Source organism: Paralichthys olivaceus, chromosome 5 (assembly GCF_024713975.1).
Source record: "Paralichthys olivaceus isolate ysfri-2021 chromosome 5, ASM2471397v2, whole genome shotgun sequence".
NCBI lineage: Eukaryota > Metazoa > Chordata > Actinopteri > Pleuronectiformes > Paralichthyidae > Paralichthys > Paralichthys olivaceus.
In genome coordinates this window covers 16774739-16799506 of record NC_091097.1, presented here as the reverse complement: position 1 = coordinate 16799506, position 24768 = coordinate 16774739, and the positions used below count along the sequence as shown (strand labels likewise).

General features: G+C 43.7%; 3 protein-coding genes across 3 annotated transcripts; 2 read left to right on the top strand and 1 right to left on the bottom strand.

Moving 5' to 3' along the window:
• Window positions 1–411: 411 nt before the first annotated feature.
• alyref (Aly/REF export factor) lies at window positions 412–3411 on the top strand. Its single transcript, XM_020103026.2, has 6 exons — window positions 412–797; window positions 2151–2309; window positions 2399–2546; window positions 2697–2760; window positions 2842–3031; window positions 3124–3411. The coding sequence occupies exons 1-6, from the start codon at window positions 549–551 to the stop codon at window positions 3136–3138; spliced, it is 825 nt and encodes a 274-aa protein (XP_019958585.2). The 5' UTR covers window positions 412–548; the 3' UTR covers window positions 3139–3411.
• A 1585-nt stretch (window positions 3412–4996) lies between these two features.
• On the top strand, window positions 4997–16399 carry arhgdia (Rho GDP dissociation inhibitor (GDI) alpha). The gene is made up of 6 exons (XM_020103018.2): window positions 4997–5137; window positions 12497–12690; window positions 13476–13559; window positions 13852–13928; window positions 14053–14116; window positions 14710–16399. The coding sequence occupies exons 2-6, from the start codon at window positions 12501–12503 to the stop codon at window positions 14910–14912; spliced, it is 618 nt and encodes a 205-aa protein (XP_019958577.1). The 5' UTR covers window positions 4997–5137; window positions 12497–12500; the 3' UTR covers window positions 14913–16399.
• Window positions 16400–16468: 69 nt separating this feature from the next.
• Window positions 16469–24262, bottom strand: cdr2l (cerebellar degeneration-related protein 2-like). The gene is made up of 5 exons (XM_020102982.2): window positions 24049–24262; window positions 20058–20170; window positions 19569–19717; window positions 18985–19149; window positions 16469–18232 (listed from the first exon to the last, which is right to left on the bottom strand). Exons 1-5 carry the CDS (start codon window positions 24125–24127, stop codon window positions 17296–17298), a joined length of 1443 nt encoding a protein of 480 aa, XP_019958541.1. The 5' UTR covers window positions 24128–24262; the 3' UTR covers window positions 16469–17295.
• Between the last annotated feature and the right edge of the window lie 506 nt (window positions 24263–24768).

Genomic DNA, 24768 nt, shown 5'->3' with positions numbered 1-24768 from the left:
GATGAATATTCATAACTCATCATTGTTTCTTTTGTCCCAATTAATTGATTAATCATTTTGCGTGTCAGCCGACATGTAGAAAAATGGCTGTTGTGTCTGATCATAGATAATTAGTCTGTTGTCACAGCAGCTGGAGGCAGTAAAATAAATGACTTGTATGATCAATTGATTATCGTAGAAGCTGCTGATTAATTATCTTGATTAATTGAGTTAGTGTCTCAGCTTGAATCTGTGAATCAAAAATTCACTAAGGTTCAAGAGTCACTGTTGATAAATTGACATCACTATTATTATTATCATCACCATTGTTATTAGTGAGAGAGACAATAACACACAACTGTTTTGGTTCCTCGTTGGGCGTCCTGACGTCATGTCTACGTATGGTACGTGAAGAGCCAGTGCGTATAAATACAGGCGACGCTAGGTCATTGTGTTTTTCTCGTCGGGGCAGAGAACGTGCAGCTGTACAGGGCAGAGAGAGAGGGACCAACCCAGGGTGTATTTTTAAATTCTATCGTTTCCAGTTTAGAGTTACCGGAGTTAGCATAATGGCCGATAAGATGGATATGTCTCTAGACGACATTATCAAGCAGAACAGGCAGCAAAGAGGAGGAGGAGGCCGCGGCGGCGGAAGAGGCCGAGGCCGCGGAGGCTCCGGCGGCGGCCGAGGAGGCGCTGGACGCGTTGGAATGAGCGGCGGCGGAGGAGGATTTGGAGGCCGAGGCGGTGGATCCGGCCCCATGAGGAGCCGACAGAACCTGAGCCGCGCTAGAGGCAGACCAACGCCTTACAACAGGGTATGAGAAAGTTAAGAGGAGTGGGCAGAAAAAGGATAAAGACCCTTCGGCTAACCTGAGAAATGCCTGGGTCACATCCTTCTATTCTCCAATAAGCTTGCCAGCTAACCCTCTAGCTAGTCAAGCTAATAAAGTGATCGCTGACCGCCGAGTTTAGTCTGCGGTTTAGCGTTAATGGAAGTTGTATTCATAGCTTATTCCGTCTCCCACAACCCGTGTATGTTGCATCTTTTTTCACAAGAAGAGGCCTTTTTGGAGGAGGTGTTAGCCGGGTTGGCTAAGTTGGATCGTGAAGGCCTCGGCGGCGCCATTTTGAATCCAGCACCTTAATTTAAAGATAGTCCTCCACGAGCAGTCAGAGTCCTTTCCACCCCAATGGTCAGATTGATGATGTTGAGAGGAATCCACTCCATCGAGAAAATTCGCCCTCATGATTTTTATCACCACTTTTGGGAGCTATAGTTTTTGTCCATGCCCCGGTGCAGACGGCCTTTTGTTCGGGAGTGGCTGGCGGGTTTCTCACCGAGGCCCGTTTGGTGGCTTATCGACCAGTGTGGCTGTTATGGATGGATCGGTGGACTTCACCCCCCTGATAGTGTTCATATATGGCGAATCTTCACTCCCTTTAGTGTATCAGTGTCTAGACGAGTCCAACAAAGCCCCAATCAAAATGGCGTGGTCTCAAAATGGACGCTTAGATAATTCACTCTCGAGTAGAGGGGATAGCCGGCCATTTTCTAATTGTTTTCACGATCACTCCCCCCATTTCCTTGTGGACAATTCCCCCTCCGTGAAAGCCATTTTCGTGGCCTGCTAAAGAACTCTTTTGGGCGAACCGGGAAACATGGTGCAACGCTGGAGGCCACGCTGCTTCTGATGGCGACCCCCTGTGTACCCGAGGATCGTATCTGGAGAGCCTTTGGTGGAGGCACACATGGCAAGAGTACTGTGGGCAATGTTGGTACAAGCTGTTCAGGGGTTTTATGAAGAGAATGGTGGGTGGGTCTGGGGAAACTGGTGTGTTTTGGATCAATAGTCATTGATGTAAACATTTCAGCAGATGCTTTAGAAATCATTCACAGTATGTCTGTATGCAGAGGTGATTAGCAGCACACCCCCTTGCCTTACTGGCTTTTTGTCCTGTGCATGTCCTCCTGTATGTACTGATTCACTTGCCTGTAGTGATGGGGTGGGCAGGGGACTTTGGGGACCCTCTTGGGGGAGTGGAGCACCCTGGCCCTGTTGGAAGCGGAGGCCCTGCTTGCCCCAACACCCAGCCGTGTGGACTCTGTGATTGACAGAGGCAAGGGGGATCCTGAAGTCAGCAGGTGCGTTCTCTTTCATCTGTTGCAGCCTAAACAGCTTCCAGATAAGTGGCAGCACGACATGTTCGACAATGGCTTCAGCGGCTTCAATGGTGCTGCTGGAGGTGGCGGCGGAGCTGGAGTGGAAACTGGAGGGAAGCTCCTCGTCTCCAATCTCGACTTTGGCGTCTCAGATGCAGACATCCAGGTACAAGACTTTTCCTATTTACCTTTGCTTTTAGTGGGAGATGAAGAATGTTTGTTTTTTTTATGCTCATGTCTCTTAACTTTTTTCAGGAACTCTTTGCTGAATTTGGAACTCTGAAAAAGGCTGCGGTTCATTATGATCGATCGGGGAGAAGTCTGGGAACGGCAGATGTCCATTTTGAAAGGAGGGCGGACGCACTCAAGGCCATGAAACAGTACAATGGCATCCCGCTCGATGGTATGCATGAAACTCAAATTGAATGCATCTGCTGTAAATTTCTTAGACATACTTATTATTTTTGATAGCTGATTTAGGTTATGTTTTCCTGACTGATTGCACTGCTGTCCTGCCCAGATTGTAAACAAATAACACCCTTTGTCATCTTAGGACGGCCTATGAACATCCAACTCGTCACATCACAGATCGACACACAGAGACGACCTGTCCAGGGGTGAGTGCATTTGTTTTTTTAAAGATATTTAATTGGAAATTATTGTGAATGCTGCATGTTGATGGGTGTTCCTGTGTTCAGTCTGAGCAGAGGAGGCGGCGGTGGCATGAACAGAAATCGAGGGGGCAGCTTCGGGGGCATGCAGAGAGGTCGGGGAGGACGTGGTGCAGGTGGTGCCAGAGGAAGGGGCCGAGGAGGACGTGGTGGCAACACTAAGCAGCAGCTGTCAGCAGAGGAACTCGATGCCCAATTAGACGCCTACAATGCCAGGGTATGTTCAGTTGTCGATACCGTGCCTTTCCCAGTTGATTGATCCTGCTCTGGCATTTCTCTAATTGCACTTTTGTTTGTTGTTTTTTGCAGATGGACACCAGCTAAAAAGAAGTTACCCTGTTTCCCTTCCTGTCTGCACAGAAGGGTGCTTGTCAAAAATGTGCAGAATATTTTACACTTGTCTTCTGGTGTGATTGAAATTGTTGTTGCAACTCCTCCTTTTAAATGCTCTAATGTGTTTTTTACCAGTTGTTTTTTTTTTCTTCTCCATGAACATGGTTTTGGTTGTAGGCTAATGTGAATTGGGGTTCCCAGTTCTTTCCTCTTCTCTGTAGTTACTGAGACTTGTAATAAAACCTGCAGTGCTTATTGACCAAATGCTGTTTCTGTTTTTATATCAATGAGTCCAAATGTCACCAAAGAAAACCTCAACTTTACTTAAATGACTAGGAGAACTTGGATGAGGGGATTTTTCTACATACTGTCTCATACATCTTGAAACAGTGAGCCAGCACGCTCATGTGTATATGTATTGCAATAAGGTTATACACGTTGGTAAAAAGGGGCCTTTAATTAGCTTCTGGTTAGAAAGTTGTGCTCATGGAACTAAAACAATTTAGTCATGTAGCATTTTTAAAACTATCTAATCACTTACATTTTAAGCTACTAATGGGATTCATATGGTCCAAATCAGGTCATTCTATTTAACAACTTGTGTTTTTACCAGCTGCAGTGAGCCATGACACAAAAATCAGAAAGCCCACTGCAACTTGATTCGTGTCACATGCCGAGATCTTCTCTGCTTTAATGCACCGTGACACCTCCAGATGTCGTCCTGCGCTGCAGAAGCCATTTCCTGCAGTCTGTTAACCATATATGGTCTATAATGAAGTCTGATGGAGGTTTTTGTAGAGAACAAACCTCTGTACCTGCCTGCCACGCCTATAGAATCCAGTCCTGCACCCGGACTTGTCACAAATCACTATGTCAGTGAATGAATCAAACTGAGTGGGAGTTGAAAGAGTTTAAAGTGTGTGAAACCTCTGGGGGCAGCTTTTTGTTGGTATGTTGGTGTCTGAGCTGATCTACATGTCCATGCGTGTCTCAGGCGCATTCTCCCGGAAGTGTGCTCACAGACAATAAGGCTGCAATTGTTAACAGCCAGTTTCCGGTGAGGACTTCAACATTAAGATGAATTCAGTTCACATTGTAAAACATGACTGGACCAACTGACAATATAACATCAGCCAGTGAAGCCCTGTGAGAAATTATTCTTAATGCAGGAAAAATAATCAGTTTACTTGTTGATATAAAAGTATTAAAATATACAATACTATGCAAACAATGTGAAGGTGAAACTTCTCCATGCAAAATATAATTGGTAAATAAATAAATAGAAAAAGTACGTAAATACAATGAATAAATCGTATTGGATGATCCATAATGATAATAGCAATACACTTTTATGCTGCACCTTTTGAAAAAGTTACAATGTGTGTTAAAACTTAAAACTGAATATTGAAGGAACACTATTCAAGCAATTAAGTTACAAACGACCATTAATGGATGGATGATATATGAAGTAAAAATAGAAAAATGTCCTTCATAGAGGCAGTGGAGTAAAGGTATAAAGTAACATTGAAATGGAAATATTTGAAAGAAAAGAATCACACAATGTTACGTGTGCACTAGATACACCACAGTGACCCCCAGTATCAAGTATAAAAACATATCCTGAATGAAATGTGAAAGGTGGTGGAAACAGTACTAACATATTCTATTCATCATTCATTCTTTATTTATTTCGAACATTTTGTACTTTATTTTAAACTGGGTTATGTTTGGACATTGATTTAACTGTTCTAATTGAAGTAATAACAGCGATAGAAATACTCTTAAATTCAAGCATTCAAAAATGTTTTCTGAATAAAAATGTAAACATCGGCACATTCGAGAGGAGCCACGTAAACATCAGCTTTTATTTTGAAGGCGGTGGAGCGGATGCGGCGCTCAGTTCGCGGCAGAAGTCTCAGATTTTCCTGCGCGGCTTCATTTCCTCCCGCCACCGTTAGCAGGAGAGTCTCATCCCAGCCGCAGTGAAACGGTAAGTCCTCGAAACACGCGTTAAACTCTCTCATAACTCATCTTAACCAGCTATCTCACACCCCCGAGCTTCTGTGCCAAAGTTAGCTCGCTTTTTAGCACTTGTTGGCTAAAACTCACAGCCATGAACGTGACTTTAGGAAACCCCTGTTCTGTTGATCAGAGTTCATCTTCTCTGTAGTTTGTGGCTGTTCTTACATTTGATCATCGTCTTCTTCTTCTTGTTTATGATCTCAAACTACTTTTTTTTTTGCCGAGTTATTTTTAAAGTTGCCCCGCGGCAGTGAGAAGTGTAGGAGCAATCACTAGTTGTTCATTTCCGGGTGTCGAGTCTGACATTGCTGCTCGTTAGGTAACAGTCATGTCTGCCGATGCATCCACTTTGTTTAAATGAACAGAAACGATGAGTTAATGCACTGACTTTTAAAATCAAAAGTTTAATCACACAGGAGCTTTATTCACTTTTATCTGTGTGTGAGAGACTCGACTGACTTGAGGTGCAAGAGGAACATTTTCTGCCACTTCCTGGATCTCATGTCGATTCATTTGAATTGGCACTGATGCCTCTCACCAAAAAAAAAAAAAAAAAGCCCCCATGTTGGCTTATTCTCTTTAGGATTCAGAGATCACTAGTGAGTCACCTCAGCTGTGTGCATGGCTCAATGGCTGCAAGGCATCAAACTGTGACTCCCTTTTTCTTCCTGTGCGACCGATAACTGGTCTGAAGGAATCTTAATGGAGTTTTCTTTATCTCAACCTGAGGTGGCAGCCCTGCAGCAGGGGCCGGATGTCTCGTTTTGCAGTGCAATGTTTCCCTGGTTTGGTTTTGAATAATAATCATCTTTATTTATATAGCACCTTTCCAAAAAAACGTTTACAAATTACTTTACATGATAAAACCAACAGGAATCATAAAAGTGTAATCCCAATTACAGTTTCATATATGTTAATGGAACAGTTCACCAAAAAATAAAATTCACCCATTATCTCCTCACCACCATGCGGATGGAGGGGTGGGTGAAGTGTTTGAGTCTAGTTTCAGGGGTAAAGTGCTGCAGTGTAAGTAAATGGTGAGCACTCCTTCAAACACAAAAAAAACCAACAGAAAAAAAAAATGCCTCCATACTGCTCCTGTGTTGTCATGCAAATGTCCGGAAGCCCATAATTTACATCGTGTTTTTAGCCTGAATGTCGTCTGATGTTGTCTGGAAGTGTGTTTGCGCGTGGATCACAGAACATTTAGTCTAAAAACATGGTGTAAATGACCCCGTTTCTAATCAAATATGAATGTCGGGGCTTGTGAACACTTGGATTACGCCTCCATTTTCATTTTTTGGTGAACTGTCCCTTTAAGCAGGTCAAATTCATGGCTCAGGGCGTCACACATGTTCCAGCAGCTCACTGTGAAAAGTGTTCGCGTTTCAGAGCCACATACCTGAACCAGCCGATGCTGCACAAGTTAGCTTGTACTTAAACATTTGGATGAAAATGAAATTGTGTAGATGCAGAGGGATTTTGAGTTGCGTTTTTTAAGTCGAGCACGGCGAGTTATGACAGTGGCCTCTTCTGTTTTAACTCGCAGCTCACAGGGGAGTAGGTGCAGGGATTGGGATGCGAGCCAGCACTTCCACACACAGACCAGCGGGAACTAGTAACGATTAGTCTTTCTTAAATGTCACATTGTGTGGTCCGCCACAGCCAGAACATCGCTGTCCTCCACCTCAACTGCAGCCTTTTCAGAGTATTGACCTTCGGTGCTTGAAAATATCTGAATATAGTGTTCTTACCCCTGAATTTAGCTTTTTAAACTGTACTTTAGTCAAACACTCTTGTAACATCATAGCCGGCTGTTGCTATTCTTGAGGAAAACCATTATACAGCTGTAATCCTGCGTTGTGTAGCGTCTGCCACCTACAACAAGGCTGTTGCCCAGGGATGCAGAAGGGATCTGGGCACGTCTCTGAAACCCCCATAGTGCCGGGGAATAAGCTCTGACCTTTCAGCTGCCACCTTGGCCGTCCATTCACTCATGGCTTCCTGCTGCCGTACGCAAGGATTTCTCACCAGCTATTTTTAAAACTTCCTATTTGTTCTGGTTCTTCCTGGGATACAGGCATGCTTTGTTTCTTTTTCTCTCTCATTTTCTTTGTGATCAGCGTAGTCTTCTGCACTGATGAATTATTTTCTTAATCTTTACTTGGCGTTTAAAACCTCTTTTGGCTCTATCAGTTATCACAAGCTCGTAAGAAGTTTGCTTGCATTTTCTTTCTCTAATTTTAATCTCAATTTAGTGGTCGCTCATCCTCTTCTCTGTCTGTTGAAGTTGGGTTCCTCTGTATTGCATCAGCTCTGCCCATCGACTCTTGGTGCAACACTTCCTCAAAACTTTGTGTGTGTTGCACCATATCCTCAACTTGGTAGAAACCAGCATTTATCGGGGCCAGAGTCCGTTTACGTCTTTACAAAAACAATTAGCTTGCGTTACCCTCACGGGCAGCGTGTTAAGAAAATGAGATGAAGTACCTCAGCTCCACAGCATTTGATTTAGTCCTCTACAGGATGTGAATCATGAAGCTCATGCCTGAGAGAGGAAGTTTGCAGTAATGTCTTCACAGACAAAAGAAACCTGGTAGCAGCCTAACATGCTATGCTGTCTTGCTTGAGGTAAAACCATGTGGTTTGTCACTGAATCAGATCTCAAGGCTGAGCTGTATCCAGGAACACAATATACAGGTGTGATTATTCTGTATGTGTTGGTGTCGCAGCTCCAATATCTGCTGTTATCATCTAAGAGAAGTCAGTAAAACCTAAATCAACACTAACATTAAAGTGAAAAAGTCTATTAAGTGGCCGCTAATGCTCATCAGGGTTTGACACCAGCAGCTAATACGCATCCCATACTTTTCAAATGACCGGATGAGAAATGTTGAACTAAAGGTCAGACATATATCACAATGGGGTTCAAACATAGTAGTGAGTCGAAAGCTTTATCTGCTCTGACACAGTGCTGATGGGACTTCACCAGGACCAGCGGTATAAGATCTGTGGCTGAACTGAAACGATTCTTTGCGGAGAAAAGACAAGTGTTGCACCTACATTGGATGAGCTTTTATGAAAGAATAATGAGAACGATAGAGACGAGTGAGACCAGCAATCAAAGTAGCCAGAGATCTGTGAGGTTCAATAGAGATGTGAAGCAAAGAGCTGAATGTCACCTCACTTGTGGTGAAGCAGCATTTACTGTATGTCCTGCTGTTGTCTTTGAGGTGCATGTATGCTTTGTTCCTACTAAACTAAACAGTGACTACTGTGAAATGTGGCAGCAGCTGTTAGAGTCAATGTTTTTCTGTCTTCTGCAGAAAAACATTTTGACTGTGTTTCTTTGACAGTTTGTGTGTAATAATACAATTCTCGTAGAAGAAGCTAGTTGTTGCTCTTGCGTTACTCTTCATCGCGCTGTTGTGCGTTAGTGTTCCTCGTGTTGCTCCATATACAAATGTTGACCTGTAGCATCTACTGTTTTGATCAATGGCACCAGACACAGCCCATTAGATGACATCACATTCTAGTCACATAGGAAGATCTGAAGGTCTTAAGTTAAATTGGAAGAAAACAAACAATAGAAATGACCTGACTATAACTCCTAGGATTCCATTGAGCATAATGCAGCATGTAAAAGTATTGTCTTTATCTTGTGCTTGGTAAAGACTACATGTGATGTCAGGGTTTCTTATCAAACACTATCCCTTAAGACCATGTGAATCAGCTGAGAGGTGCACAGCCATATCTGTCTTTGTCTTCTCTTTAGTATTTTATTTCACTTAGCTTCAAAAGTCTATCAAAGTCAAAGTGTTGCATCTGTTAAATTTGTGAGAAATGCAGCCCAGGAGAAGAGGAAAATACATTATCATTAAATCAGTATCTAACATCCTGTCACAGTGTCAGCGATGTACACTGATGCAGATTTTTAAAAAACACACTCTCACCCCCACACTCCACTTCATAAAGCCTGTATCATCCCACAGGAATCCCTCCGTCCTCTCTGAGCTCGCTGACCAATTATCTTCGGTACCATCTCAGTGACACTAATGACTCCTGTCAAGAGAATCCTCTTAATATGTCACTGGTGGCACCTCCAAACACTCTCCTCTCATGTCCCTGAATGCCTCATTAGCTGTAATCCCACCTTCGATAATCTCACCGCTCAGTGGTGTTGCTAAGAAACGAGGTCTAATCTGAATCCTCAGTTGATGGCACACCTGGTGTTTGTAAAACTTTGCCGTTCTGTCCTGTTAAGCGAGCAGATTGTGAGTGCTGCACGCAGGACGGTGCAGGTGGTGAGACTCAGCAGCGCATCCGGTGACCGTTAGCGTGATCTCATGACCTGTGTGTTGTCTCCTAGCAGACGCCGGAGCTGACCAATGATGGGGGGCTTTTTCCTTCCAGCTCAGTGTGCAGCCAGTTGTCCACAGCCCACGTTGTTTGAGCAGAGTTATCTAGAAAGAATGTCTATCATCATTAGTGCCGTAATGTCAGTATTGTTAAAACGAATCCATTTAAATTTGGAATGTTCCTTCTTTAATTTGCTGGATTAACTCTTTCATACTTTCTCTGAATGATGTGGAGAGCTGCAGATGTTGCAAAACATGTTTCTGAACAGTTTCCTCTTAATTTGGTGCTTATGTGGGGAAATGAAACGTTTGTTGACAGTAAAAGACTGTGAATATATATTATACTGTTAAAAAGTACCATAATACAACATGATAGAATATAGTCTGTGTAACTCTGTCAGTTGCAGGAAGTACTCATATATTTAATGCTGTTTAAACACTGTGGCACCGGGACTCGATCAGGTGACTTTGAATATTTGATTTAATATTAACTTTCAAACACAGTGGTAGATTCAAGGTTCAAGATTCAACTTCCCGGAGCCCAAGACTGTGTCATTCAGTGTTTCAGGGCATCAGACCCAAAACGATTAACTGATTACCTGAACAGCCGGCAATTAATACTGTGTCGATCTGCTAAATCTGATAAAAGTAAACAAAAATTCACATTTTTCATACTCTGGCATTGACGTGAGATACGTAGACGCTCTCAGGTCCTTCTTATACTTTGAGTGCAGTTGAAGACGGTGTGTTTTTCTGCCTAAGCCACAGCAGAGAAACACATCAGTCTTCTTTGACCCTGCAGCTTCCTCCTCTGTGAGGGTGCAACGCTGCACCTCACAGCGGTCGAGGGCTTGTACAAGAGGAAGTGAGAAAAACAACCTGTTCCTTGATATTTCACAAATGATGTGACGCCATTACTGTGTTATCTGGTCCTGTTTTCCTGTTTCTCTGCAACAAGGAGCCTCTCACTCGTTCCCTTCGACCAGAAACACTCAACCAGCCAAAGCCAAACTATTGGCAGAAAAGGAATTTAGTGCTTTTATGGGAGCACAGAGGCCCCATTTGGAAAAATGCTGCTGCGTGTTTAGTTCCTGTTTGGCTCATACCCAGCTGTATATGGTGGACACAATGGAGCAGGGAGGAGGGCTCAACACAGACGGGGTCACAAACCAGTTCTCTGTTGATTCTGTTTGCAGTTGCATGATTTAGTGTGTATTCTCCACACTGTAAATAGTGTGACCGTGTCAGTGTTGTTGTGTCGAGCAGGTAAAACCTGCTTTAGAAAGAGTCATTAGTTGGAACTGTCGTCTGATGGTTGTTGATTTTTCCCGATTTTTTTTTTTACTTCATGACAAACTCATAATAATGATTTGCAACAGTAAACTAAATGACCAATAGAATTTAAAAAAAAAAAAAGAAAAAGTATTTGTGTTATCTGTAGAACAAGTATAATTTACCGGAGAAGCAGTTTGTGTTACAATCTTCCTTGTTTACTATTAGGGCCGTTTTTCCTGTGCACAGATTTGTTACGGTTACAGTCACACTACCGTTATTTTCATTCCTCTTCTACAGTTTGACAGAAAAAGTTCAGGCTTGGTGGAATTTATTCGAAAACAGGAAGTCGAGTTCTGTCAACACACAAATGTCAAACATTTAGGTTGAGAGGTTTGAGGGCGGAGCTGCTCTGTAGATGTCGTGTTTTTCCACTGTCACAAATAAACACATATATGTCTCTACTAGAGCGGTGCATCAAAACTATCAACACTGATGTTATATATATATATATATATATACACACTTTGTATTTAGGTCAATTCAACTGCTGACGTCAGCTCAAACACCATTTGACTAATTTGTGTGTTTTCAATCCCTGAGGATTGCAGGGATGAAGAGAACAGAGTGTTATGAGCATAACATCATCATCCAGCTGCCTCCTGGCTTTGGCAGGTGTAGATCAGCCTTCTATAGAATTTTCCTGGCATCTGTGCACCAGACGTTAACAGATAACTCCATTTCTCGCTGCATTTTATGAGCAACAATTGAGTTTAGTGGCGTACTCAAAGTTGTTCTATGTTAGAAAATGAGGACGATCTGCCTAATGGCTGTTTCCTGCTCAGAATCAACAAGCTTGCGTCTAATGAGTAGTGACTGGTGTGACCGTGCAGCTGGGTATGGATGGCTGCATTAGCACCGCTGTTCCTCAGCTGTCAGTTAGCAGAGAGACAAGTTTAGATCGGAGCTAAGATAATGGAGACCTCTGCTGTGAGTTCCTGCTCAGGCCTCGCAGCCGTGTTTCCTGGCCCTCGTCTCTGCTAGTGTGTCCGTTTGTGTGCTCACATGTATGAATAAGTGTGAGCGCACTCTGAGGCGCTCAAGGGACAAAAACACAGTAACACTGGCTTGTCTGATGCCAGAAATAATGAAAGTTACCCTTGATAATCCCCACCCAGATTCTTGTGAAGTGTTTGTTTCAGTAAACACTCAAGTTTTTTGCACATGAACTGCAAAGTAAACTGAAGAATACATTTTTCAGTGTTTTTATATTCTTATCTTCCATTTAATTAATAATGTATTTTCCTTTTATTTTAATATTTTTAAACCTCTTATCGTCTCAATTAGTTCTGTTTTTAGTCCTCTGTTGTTTTGTTTTATGTAAATCAATTTGAGCTTCATTCTACAAAAAATACGAATAAAACTTCTGCATGTTATTATTACAGGATCTGCTGCTTTACGTTGCCAGAGCCCTCAGTCAAAGTCCACTGAGGTTTTCCTCTGGATAACTAATCCGTAATAAATATCCAGCAGCTGCATGTCTAATAACCCAGCACTGCCTTGCTCCACATGTTGGTCACATTTCATTAAAGCGTGTAAAGGGAAGTGGTGTGGAAACCTCTGACAGTCTTTACCGCTTTATTCTCTTGTCCTCTAACCACTCCGCTCTGCTGTCACTGTTCTCTGTGTGGTTTTAGCACCATGGCAGAGCAGGAGCCTACAGAAGAGCAGCTGGCAGCGATTGCAGCCGCCAACGAAGAGGCCGACAGCGCGGCCAACTACAAACCTCCCGCCCAGAAGAGCTTACAGGAGATCCAGGAGCTGGACAAAGATGACGAGAGCCTGCGCAAGTACAAGGAGGCACTGCTGGGTAAAACCGCTGTGGTTGCAGGTTAGTGGTCGCTGTTGAATAACTCTAATAATCTTCTAGAACAACTGTAAAGCCATTAAGTAACCACAGATGTTTAGATCTAATTCAACAGTACAGTCATGTGCTATAAAAACCACAGTTGGGTGTGTTCACTCTACCAATACTGCAGAGAATCAATCCTCAGTTATTTGACTTGAGAACAGTTGAGTTACACACACACACACACGATTATTAAAAAACTGAAGTGAAACTGAACTTACTTGTTTTTTCACATTTGTTAAAGAGATAACAGATGCATTTGTCTAGTATGAAAATAAAAAATATCAACCTTTCATAGAGCTTTCCTGCAGGAGCCAGGGATCAAACCCTCTGGTTAGTGGGCGACCCTAAGTCCCTATACTCATTTATTTCTTTTCAAATGCAATTTTCATGTCTTGTATTGAATATCCGTAACGCTAATATTACATGTACGTTAAGAGGTTAAAGACTTTTCGTGATGATTGAACCAAAAACATGAGTAAAAATGAACATTTTTACAATATTAACATTTTGTAAACCCATCACAGTTTGAATATTCATATTATTGTTTTTCTACTCAAAATATATTATAAATGTGATCATTTTACAAACATAATCCACTAACATTTTTAGGTTGGTGGAAAAATATTGAACTTGAATGATTAAGCATAGAAGCAGATTTACACACCACATGTAACATTTCCTTTATAACATTTCTATAACTTCCTATAAACTGATACTCTTTGGGTCATAATTCCTTTTTTCTCTGACCTTTGTCACCGTCTTAGATCCCAATACCCCCAACATCCAGGTGACGCGAATGACTCTGGTTTGTGAAACGGCACCAAACCCTCTGGTCCTCGATCTACAGGGTGAGTAGAGTCATTTAAAGCAGTCGTTCCTTACAACAGACTCAGTGGAGGAATTGAAACGTGTATCCTGCTCTGTCATTTGTGTTCAATTAGTCATCATCCCTGTTTTCTGTGTAAATGGGTACAACTGCTGAGCTGTTTCCTGGTGGCTCTGCTGCCCTCCCAATGTGGTCTCATTGAACTACAACAGAACAGGAGTGCTGGGCTCACTTGAGGCCTTGTTGCCACCTGGTGGTCAGTATCATTGACTTCTCTCTCTCACTCTCTCTGCTTTGTTGCTTTTCTCTAACAGGAAACTTGGACAACTTCCGGAAGAACCCGTTTGTACTGAAGGAGGGAGTCGAATACAGAATAAAGATCAACTTCAAGGTGAGTGAGACCGGGCTGCGTCTCTGTTTATTGTCTCGGACTGTTGGAAGTGTGCAGATGTCACTGATGAGTCTTTGTCGGGGGAAACTGCTCTAGAGAATGACGCATGTTGCTTTTTTTGCAGGTCAACAAGGAGATCGTGTCAGGCCTGAAGTACACTCAGCAGTCATACAGGAAAGCAATTAAAGGTAAAGCTGTGAAGGTTTTTTCATTTAGTCTCTGCAGTTTCTTTGAGGGATTTATTTCTTTGGCTATTTAAGAGCAGTTTCTTCTCACTTAAAGGAGACTGGGACAAAAAGATTGACACCACCCTTGTGTCTCCACACCTAATAAGAGGCTGCAGCCAGTTTGCTTAGCTTAGCATGAAGACTACAGAACCTCTGAAGCTCAGTAATAACCATCATCAAATGAATTAAGGTTTCAAGTTAGCGTTTTATTGTCGTATGTAGTGATATCCCCTGGATTCTAGTCCGGAAATGTCTGGACCCAAGAACGCAGCAGGAGATCGTCTGGGTCAGATTTAACATTCAGGTTAGATGTGGTGTGCAGGAGGCAGGAGATGACGTGTCATTTCTGCTGCTAGAGTTGTTTACAGAACATCAACACAGACGTCTGCTCTTGTTGCCAGTTTGTCTTCTTCTTCTCTGCATTTGATAAAGTTCCTCTCAGTAATTAGGAATTTATGAGGCAATAAATTCTATTGTAAAATCTTGAATTGAGGACGTGCATGTTGTGCCTTCAAGTAACATCTTCCACTTTTCCCTCCCTCTCTAATACATAGTTGACAAGTCAGATTACATGGTCGGCAGCTACGGGCCCAGACCAGATGAGGAATACGAGTTCCTCACCACCATGGAAGAGTCGCCCAAGGGGATGCTGGCCCGCGGCACCTACGACATCAAGTCCAAGTTCACTGACGATGACAAACACGACCATCTCTCCTGGGATTGGAGCCTCACTATCAAGAAAGAGTGGAAAGACTGATTCCCCATCCTCCATCACCGTCTTCCTCTGCTTTACCTCCCTTTCTTTCTTTTGCCGTCATCCTGTTTTCTTCCGCCTGGATTATTTGTTGATTCAAGCTTTTGCTCTCTCCGTCCATTAACACCTGCCCCACCCCCCCAAAGTTAAATTTCTCTTTTCTAAATTCCAATCACTTCATCATTCCTCCCAGTGTAATTCTTCATTGGTTTGCAGCCACCCTTTCTGTTAAGTACTAAATCTTTCGAAATGGAGAAAGCAAACAATCCAGATTTTGCAGTTATGTTTTCTTTATAAAAGAAAAATAAGTTTAAAAAAAAATAATTGTTACCCACTCTTGGAAAAAATATGAATTCTCTGATTTCTTTGCTCATCCCTGCTTCCTTGTCTTCTCCATTTTTCTTTCTTATCTGTTTTTCAGATTATTTTCTACTATTACCGTGATCTGCCTTTGAAAGCATATTACAGGGAGCAGAAATGCTGTATGTACGTGGCCACTGTACACTCACTGAGCAATGTTTGCTGGACTCGACTCTTGGATGCAGTCCTAAAGCCTTTGAGCAGATTATTCGTACCAGGGTCTTGGAAACGTATTTAGAATTTAGGCCTCTTTCAAATGGTTTTACATTTTGCAAAGTCTCTGCTGGGGGAACGGGGGAGAGTTTACCTGTACCCTTTTGCTTTAGGTCGTCTGTTCCCCACATGATCAGGGTATGTTGGCAGTCATGTTAGCAGCAGTGTGGCCTTAACAAGAATCCCCAGGAAGAAATAGAAAACCTAGTTGAGCCATTTGCCTTCAGATTATCATGTGAGCATCATGTGAGCCTGTTTTTAACGATACTGTACTGATAATAAGATATGGGCAGGGAAACTTGTTAATGCCTTTATTTCCAGTTTGATGATTTGTAAAAGCCATCACATTTAGATAGATCTCAGCTCAATTTATAAACTTTGATCATTGACAAACCTTTATATCAGTCACATTAGCTCATTTAGGTCGTATTAAAGGCTTTGTACCAGCCGGTCTCCTCTGTAGTATCTGAGACCATGTTGTTGGTGTTCCTGCGGCATTACCTTAGTCCCTCCCGGATCCATCGCAGTAACTGTTAAACTGCTCACCTTCTCTAGTTCAAACACCAACGCTCGTTGCGCCTCCAGTCTTTTACGACCACACGCTGCTCCTGCTGACCTGGCGGCACTCGACACGTGCTCAACATCAGTGAGGTGAAATGTCGTCTGTAATCGACTTCTGAACCAAGGTCAGAGACGTCTGTCCACAACCAGACACCTGTGGTTGCAGATAGGTTTCCTCTCTTTTCATTATACACTTCATGAGTATGTGAGTGGTGTCTGTTTCCGCAGCCTCATTCAGCTCATGGGTCATGGATTGATGCTCTTCTCTGTGGGTTGGGTCTGACTGTGTGGGCGCTGCTTGTATTACCATCAGTTGACTGATCTCCTGTGTTCAAATTAAAGTGTTCAGACTGGGACTACGTGAGTGTGTGTGTGTGTGTCCCGCTGTTTTACTCAATTTCAGTCGTCTTCCTGAGCACTTGATGAAAAAAAAAAAAAAAAAACGTAACTTGCTTGATGCATTTTTTTTTTTTTAATTAACAGAAATTATTTCAACAGACGACAACTCTGATGACGCAACACCAGTGTAGAAGCAATGACTGTATGTAAATGATTACATATTTAAATAGCCATCGTGTAAAACTGATTAGTTTGTCATTTTATAAAGTGATCAAACAAATCCCTGAATCAAACTGATCATTGGTCCCGTGCAGGCTGTAAAAATCCTGCAGAGGCATCTCCACCCACAACAAACCACTCAGCACGTACACACAGACACTTTTAACATCACATCTTTACTTTTACCTGCTTTTAAAGACCAATCTAGCACTTAGTGTTTATTAGACAGAAGCATGCTTCAAATATTGTAAGTAATATCAAAGCCAAAGGCATTTTTCCCCCAGTTTTTTTAAATTATTTGGCGTCATTATATTCCATAAATAATAAATGGCAATAGTTAAATCATTTCTGCATCAGTACATCTCAGTTACAAATAATACATCACATACTAGATTGTCCTTAAACAGAAGAAAGACCTTTCGTTCTGATTATCTGAAGTCGCTCAGAGAAAAAGGCATTTCATCCTCATTGACACAATCTTTTCATCCGTGTAGTGATTTGTAAAATTTGGCAGCTTCAGGTTAATCAGCCAAGCTTCGCTCCCAGAGAACAACTGGAGGCTTCGCCTGTCAACTGTAATATTCATCATCCACCCTCAAGGTCACAGGCAAACGTTAGACAAGAAGCCCTCAAAATAGTGAGGTAAAATAAACCAGTGTTCTCAGTCCATGTGGCCGGCGGAATCGTCTCCAGCTCATTTGTGAGTCTTTCTGCTCTTGCTGGAGCGCATGTCGCTCTTGGTCTTCTGCAGGCGGGAGAAGATCTCCTTGAACAGCGCCTTGTACTCTGGCGTGTTCTGGCTGAGCCGTTTGTCCACCTGCTCCACCTGCCTGCTGATCCCCTCCAGGGCCTCTGGGGTGGAGGGGGTTTGCGGGGGCGTTGGAGGCGCAGCGACAGCCCCAGATGTGGAGGGCCCTGCAGAGATCATGCTGTACTCCTTCATGGAGGGGTCCCTGGAGACGGGCCGCGAGGTCTGCACCCCAGCATGGCACAGGCTCTCCTCGTGGCGCCGGCACTTCCCCAGCAGCTCCTCATACTTCTCCAGCAGGGCGTGGTACTGCTCGTCCACCTCCCTCAGGATGGACATGCCTCGTTTGCGCACGCCGTTGGCATGCATGGCGTAGCTGCCCTGGCGTCTGCCCGAAGCATCTCGAGCTGAGATTGCGTTCAGGGCTGTGTCGCTGCAACTTTTCCTCACTGGGCCTCCCTGCTGCCCCGTGCCTCCCGCCTCTCCAGAGCCTCCTTCGCCGCCCTCCTCCAGCCCCGTGCACACTTCTGGGGTGTCTGTCTCAGGACCGTTGCTGAGCAGCGTCTCAAGTCCATCTTCCATGCCCCCCATCAGACACATCCTGGACTTCCTCAGCTGCTGCATTTCCTGGAGCTCAGCCTCGAGCTCCCGGACCCTCAGTTGGCAGCCCTCTGCTCCTAAGAGACGCTGTTCCAGCCGTTCAAACTCCTGCAGCACGGTGGTGCACTCCCGCTCCACGCCCTCCCTCTTGGACCGCTCCGTAGACATGGCTGAGCGCAGTGACGAGACTATGTCCCTCAGGCGCTCGTTCTCCTCATCCGCCGGCTGCCTCTCAGCCAGGTCTACGCTGCCCGGGTTGGCCAACAGGAAGCCATCCTCATACCTGAGAAAATGAAAAGAGTCGCATCACAAAGCTGCAGCTGGATTTCAAACTTTACAACAACCCAGTGCTCCACCCTGGGATAATGAAACCAGTAATTGGCCATGAGATCACACTGATGTCTGCAGCAGAGAGCTAAAACTACACAGAGTGAAGTTGTGACAAAGGGTGTAACAGATACAAGTTGTACATTTAAATTGTATCATTTTTTATGCTCATTATTAAACAATAAAAGCATTAAAATGTTCTAAAACACACAAGAAAATGCAATAAAAACTGCTGTTATATTCATGTGATCCAAAATGTTGGAGCTTCAAAATTGATATTTCAATCAGAGAAAAGTGGGTGAATTTGCTTTATCTGTTTGAGCAGTTAGATAAAATTTCAATGTTGGTTTCTTCCCCCCGAAATTGAGCATTTAATGGTAAAATAATCAATACAGTAAGATAAGAAAAGTCCCATTTTGGTCTAATAGTATTTAGTGTGTTTTTGGCTTTGTAGAGCTCTGAATCTGTTAAATCAATCCAGCAGGTTTCAAGATCAAGATCAACTTTATTCTCCCTCAAAGTGAAGTTGGTCTTGGGCTCTTCAAATCTGCTGCAGCCATAAAAGTACAAAAACATGCTCATCCTGTCTGAGAGCAGCTACATATTTATATAAATATGAAATCAAAAATAAATCACTAAAAACATCTTTCAGGTGTGGATGTGTGACGTTTTCTGTCCACTGGAAAGTAAACTCGAGTAAACAGTCACCTTGGTGCGGTGCACAGCTCTTTGAGGCAGGGGAAGGAGTGCACCGTCTTGCGTCGTTCCTTCTTCTCTCTGTGGACCCTCAGCTCCTCCAGAGTCCGCAGCTCCTCCACCCGAGCTGTCAGACTGTCCACCTGACCCTGCAAGGTCTCCACGGTGCCCGTCATCCTGTGCGCACACACACACACACACACACACACACAAATGTTTGTCCTTGTGCTTGTTACGCCATCGATGAAATGACTTAATTCTCTCTTTTCTCGACATACCGTTCTCCCAGGGCGACAATGAGTCAGTGTTACAGAACAAAGAATGTGAGTGAGAACTGAAAACTATCTTTAGCCTTTAGTCCAGTACTGAGATCTGTAAAGAACTTCAATCCCTGCTTATAGTTAGAAAAGCTTAATGGCTGCTGGAGTGGACTGTGAAGACACAGTTTTTATGAAATATGCAAAACCGTGGAACAATAAAGAAATTGCACTTCGTCTTCTTGACTATCGTCCATCAGGTTAATTCCTCTTTGGCTTTAAATCGTCTCTTTAAAGATTTGTGTGATGACAATGACGCTAACAGCAGCTGTGGCTCACCTGTCGATTTTCTGCTGCGAGGCCTTGCTCTCCAGCACCAGCTTCTCGTTGGTGATCTCCAGCTCTCTGGCAGTCACGTCCAGCTGCTCGTACACCTTCGCGTGCTGCTCGTTCATCTCCCGCAACATTTCCAGCTGCTTGGCCAAGTACTGAGAGGAAAACATATGAAATATATCTACATACATTTACTTTTATACAGATAACAGTTAAATAATATCTAGTTTGTTGGTGTGGAGACAGAAAAGGTCAGGAACCACTGATCAGTGTAAATATAATTAAATCTATCTCTTGTTTCTTTACATATCATTCAGCATTCACAGAAATAAAAACCTTCTGGGCTTCATTTTCTTTCTTTTTCCTCTAACGCGCCACATTTTTTCGATAACAAGCTTAAGACAAAAATGAAGACAAGCCAGTTCATGCCAGATATTTCTTGTGTAGGATGTGCATGAAATCCGTCACATTGCACCAAGTGTGAGACGAGCGTACCTCTATCTCTTGCACTTGCTCCTCATTGTTGATGTACATCTGTTGGAGGGAGTCCTCCAGCTCCTTGTTGCGTTCCAGGAGAGTCTTGCCGAGCTCTGCTGCCAAGTGCAGATCTGAGAGGAGACATAAAACAGCAGAAGATGACACGGTCACTGGGTGAGAGTGTGGGGGGCAGGAGGTCACTGCTCAATGTTCTTATGAGTTCTTTATTCCACCAGAAAACATTTGGGCTTTGAGAGGCAAAACCCTTCTGGATCTGGATCAATTTAGTGAATTGGAGAAAATCCTTTCTTTGAATCAGGCCCTAGTTTCTGAAATCCTGATCTTTTGGCCTGGTTCTCTCTCAAGATGATCTCCTGAGAGCCAGAGTGTGAGAATATGTTTTTAAAAGAACTCATCTTTAATTAGAAAGTTTATATTCTAAAAGCTTTTTACAATTTGAATGACACTCGTACACCACCGCCAAGGCCCAAGGTCTCCTTAAATTCAATAGAGCTGCACCAAATTTCATACACTCATCGATATGAGTCCTCTTAACATGCCATATTTGTTTTTCAATCGAGTTCCATAAAATATTTTTTTTTTTTTGTTAAAGATAGTGAAAAATTATTCCTGGATCTGCCTCCTGACCCGAACAACATCCTTCCACTTTTCCTGGAAATGTAATCTTGCTTACAAACAAACAACGTCCTTGATGAAAGTGACAAAACTGCAACAGAGCTACAGGCCTTGAAAACACCAGGTCGTAATAAAATGATTAGACCGGCTACAATACTTTCCTCCTGTTGAGTCTGTGTGGATCACATCGACACAAACCTGTTGCCATCTGCACACCAGGGGCCTGAGCAGAGACAATACCACAGCTGCTGATATTTTACAACACAGCTTGAAACATAAATTATTCATCTCCTGTGGTGAATAAACCCTCACTGGACCGAGGAGGAGGAGGATGAGGAGGAAGAGGAGAACCCTGCTGGGTCTGGAGTGCAGGATGTGAAGAAACACAAAGTCATTGACATCCATTACTGGACATAAATGCAGTGATTCTATCACCACGGCGTCGGGCGTGAGCACTGCCAGGAACACGCACACACACGCATCATAAAGCAAGATGGACTAGATATCTAATGGTGCATTTTGTGAAATATCACGACCTGAATGTCTGAATGGAGCAGGAATCCATCCGTTTTATCTGATAACATAAAACAATGTTTTCGGCCTTGTGATTGGCTGATGACCTGTCCAGGGTGTGCCCCGCTTTCCCCACATTCACCCAATGTCACCCCGGATTAGCTCCAGCAGCTGCCGCCACAGCAAAGGATGAGCGGTACAGATTCTGCACGGATGAAGCTTAAAGCATTCTTCATGTGCTTGATATTAAAAAATGGGTCAGACATGTGGTTTGGTTCATCAGTCGTGGGAAAGTGCAGGTGAATATGTTTCCAACTTTAAATGCACATTTAAAAACCTTTATTGCAAACTTATTCACTTGAATCTTAAAATAGTCAGAGGACACGTCACCTCCTGAGACTCCCCACTCTGTCATGGCCTCCTGGGAGCACCCTGAGGTGGCCTCATTGATAGAAATAGAAAAGAATAGAAATAGAAAGCAGTATCTTCACCTCTATCAGATGTGCTGCATACAACCTTTAGTTCCAGGCTGCTGACGCCTCACTTCTATTTCTGACGGCCTCCAAATCTCATGTTTTACTTTCCAACAAAAAAGTGAGCTAAGAAGATTCCGCTGCAGTCCATGTTTAGCTATAGTTCACTGGGGTTATAGAAAGAACTGTCCAGGCCTCTGCAGCAGATCTGAGCATTTCCTATGAATCAATGTGCCATGTAATGAACTATTGTGGGACGGGTGGTGCGGTGACCTTCCTCAATCCTGGTGGGTTGAACTCGCTGCTCTGATACTTTTGTGTTTCCCGCTGTAACGACTATTGTCATCGCTGCTGCTGCAGAGGACAGCGAGGACAGGCTGTAATTTCCCGTCTCAACAATGCAGAGCTGATAACCGAACACGGGCCTGGACGGTCGAGTGATAATGAGCTGAGTGAGAGAGCGTGTGAGGGGAGAGCACAGCGAGCCTTCACTCGAAAGGTCTTACTCAGTCACACTAATGTTCCTGCTCCTGAGGGCCGGCACGTGCCGATGTCGCAGTTATGTAATTTCTGAAGGATGCACACGGATGAGAGGAGGAAACATCACTCACCGGACTCCTGAGAACACAAAGGGCCGTCATACGCACAGTCAACAGATCATGAGCACCTATCGATGAGTGTATACACATTTACTTAAATTCCAGCCATAAGGGATCACGTGCAGGATCAAACATGCATCGTATCATTTGATGCTTTAGCCTGAAGCTTCTTTTCTTCTGCTCTCTGCACGTGCATCTCTGTCATGCTTGAATCTCACGTTCAGTCACAGGCCCTCAAATGAGGCCGCAGCACATCCATGACATCACCGCGGCCGCGCCATCTGTCCAGACGCACTTCATATGTTTTGCCAGATTATAATGAACACAGGGGTCACCACATAGCTGAGCGAGGTGGGGGGGGGGGGGGGGTTACATAACAGCTGCATTTGTGGGGCAAAAGTGTTACAGTGGCGTTTGTTTTACTCTGCCTCCGATCTCACCCCCAAAGCCTGGAATCTTTGATCCCTGCTAAGGAGGTCTCGTGTGGGGCTCCCTAATCAGATCAACCAGCGGATTAATGAATCAGTGACTGCACGGCGACACACGCAGCAATATCCACCTGCCCGTCACTCATCTGACAATGAATGACAATGAGACACAAAAAGCTGCTTTCGTTCTCTGGGTCAGCAGGTGATCAGGTGATGCTGCAGGAGGAGACAGACACACACAGACAGACACACAGACAGACAGACACACAGACACACAGACACACACACACACACAGGGTCGATCATTACATTTCACTTCCTGTAAAAACAAGGCAGTGCATTCGGTGCAACAATGAATGCAAACACTTGTGGATCATGGCGACAGCTGATCGTGGATTATCATTACAATACGCCTGCGCATATATATACTACCATTATTACCTCTGCATTTATGTTAGACAGTCTATTCTCATGAATGTTAGATTGGGAGACGGCTCCATCACATGTGACTCTCTGAGGTTTCTACTGTTTTTTTATCCCTGTTAAAAAGGGTTTTTGAACCGGTTTTCCCTCACTCTTGCTGAGGGTTAAGGGCAGAGACTGTTGCACCTTGTGATGCCCTACGAGACAGTTCAAATTTGATTGATTGATTGAAAGATGAAAAATAAATAATCACAAAATCACTGTCCACTGTGCTGCAGTCAAATATTTCAGACAAAGAAGTGAAGTCGAAGGCTGTGGCTGCTCCACTGTTCAGTGTTTTCTTTGTTCAAAAACTTCCACATCTACAAGATGTTCTGCATTTTTCCTCCCACAATGGACTTGATTGTTTTGACCTCTGGTTTGTGCACTAAATGTCACAGCTATGATGATGATGATGATGATGATGGGTGCAGTCACATCCTCCTATGTCTCCTCTACACACCAGAGTGAGTAGAAAGTGTTGGAGGAAATAAGAGAGAAGGAGAAATGTATCTGTGGCTCTAGGAGGAAGGAGATGAAGCAAACATCCACTCAGGCAGACAGAGACACAGCAGGGCTATTCTGAGAAACACTGACGAGATCAAAATAATTGGCAGGAGAGGAGCTGAAGTGCAGGAAGCTCCACTCTCTCTCACACTCACACTCTCTCACACTCTCTCACACTCTCTCACACACACACACACACACACACAGAGGCAGGCAGAGACGTGTGTACACTCATCATGGTGCAGGGATTGTTTTTGTTTTACAAATGGAGGTAACCTCCTCCCTCCTTTCTTTCCAACCAGCCTCCCCCTCAATGCATGAAGCCATTTACATCAAAATGTGTATATATCTTTGCCCCCCCCCTCAGGAGGGATGCTGGGTGATGCCTCACCTTGCTCCAGGTCCCTCTGGTCGTACCACGGCTCCTCTTCCTCCGTCACAAACTCCTCCATCCTGCCTGCACGAAGCATCGATACAGCTCAACTTCTTCTTCCTCCTCCTCCTCCTCTCCTCCTTCTTCTTCACCGGGGATGTGATCTGCTCATTCACTCGACCGGAAGTGCCTGCAGCTTCCTTCCCCCCTCCCTCTCTGTAACCCTTTCAGACAAATGACTCCAGAAGCACCTGCCTCTGTCTGCGGGTCTGTGGCAAACCTGCAGCTGAGAGATCGAACCAGCGGACGGAGACAAAACACAGAGACCTGCAGCTGCAGGAGGAGACAAGTGAGTCTGTGTCTCATCAGTGAGAGGATGAGCTGCACAGCCTGGAGGAAGAGGAGGAGGAGGAGGAGGAGGAGAGGAAGACTGACTGCTCCGCTTCTTCTCCTGATGATGCGTTCAAGTGCGGCCGTAAATGCTGCAGAAGAACACTAGCACAATAATACTAATAATGATAATAGAAATGATAATAATCCCATATGTGATGGAAAACATTTCTTACTGCTTTAGAGTAAAAGTAGATTAGGTTTAGAGACACAGACATCAGCTCTGCATAACATTATTATCATAAATATAAATGATTGGATAAATAACACCCTATACATAAAGATTAAATACACTAAAACATTTAAAATATTAAAAGGTAAATCTCTACAGTGTTCTTTACTTTTTCT

Coding starts and splice junctions, on each gene's coding strand:
- alyref (XM_020103026.2), top strand. CDS start 549: ATGGCCGATAAGATGGATATGTCTCTAGACGACATTATCAAGCAGAAC. Junction 2,310..2,398: donor TCTCAGATGCAGACATCCAG/GTACAAGACTTT, acceptor AACTTTTTTCAG/GAACTCTTTGCTGAATTTGG. Junction 2,547..2,696: donor CAATGGCATCCCGCTCGATG/GTATGCATGAAA, acceptor TTGTCATCTTAG/GACGGCCTATGAACATCCAA.
- arhgdia (XM_020103018.2), top strand. CDS start 12,501: ATGGCAGAGCAGGAGCCTACAGAAGAGCAGCTGGCAGCGATTGCAGCC. Junction 13,929..14,052: donor GAATAAAGATCAACTTCAAG/GTGAGTGAGACC, acceptor CTTTTTTTGCAG/GTCAACAAGGAGATCGTGTC. Junction 14,117..14,709: donor ATACAGGAAAGCAATTAAAG/GTAAAGCTGTGA, acceptor TCTAATACATAG/TTGACAAGTCAGATTACATG.
- cdr2l (XM_020102982.2), bottom strand. CDS start 24,127: ATGCTTCGTGCAGGCAGGATGGAGGAGTTTGTGACGGAGGAAGAGGAG. Junction 20,171..24,048: donor CCAGAGGGACCTGGAGCAAG/GTGAGGCATCAC, acceptor GTCTCCTCTCAG/ATCTGCACTTGGCAGCAGAG. Junction 19,150..19,568: donor TCGCAGCAGAAAATCGACAG/GTGAGCCACAGC, acceptor GTGTGCGCACAG/GATGACGGGCACCGTGGAGA.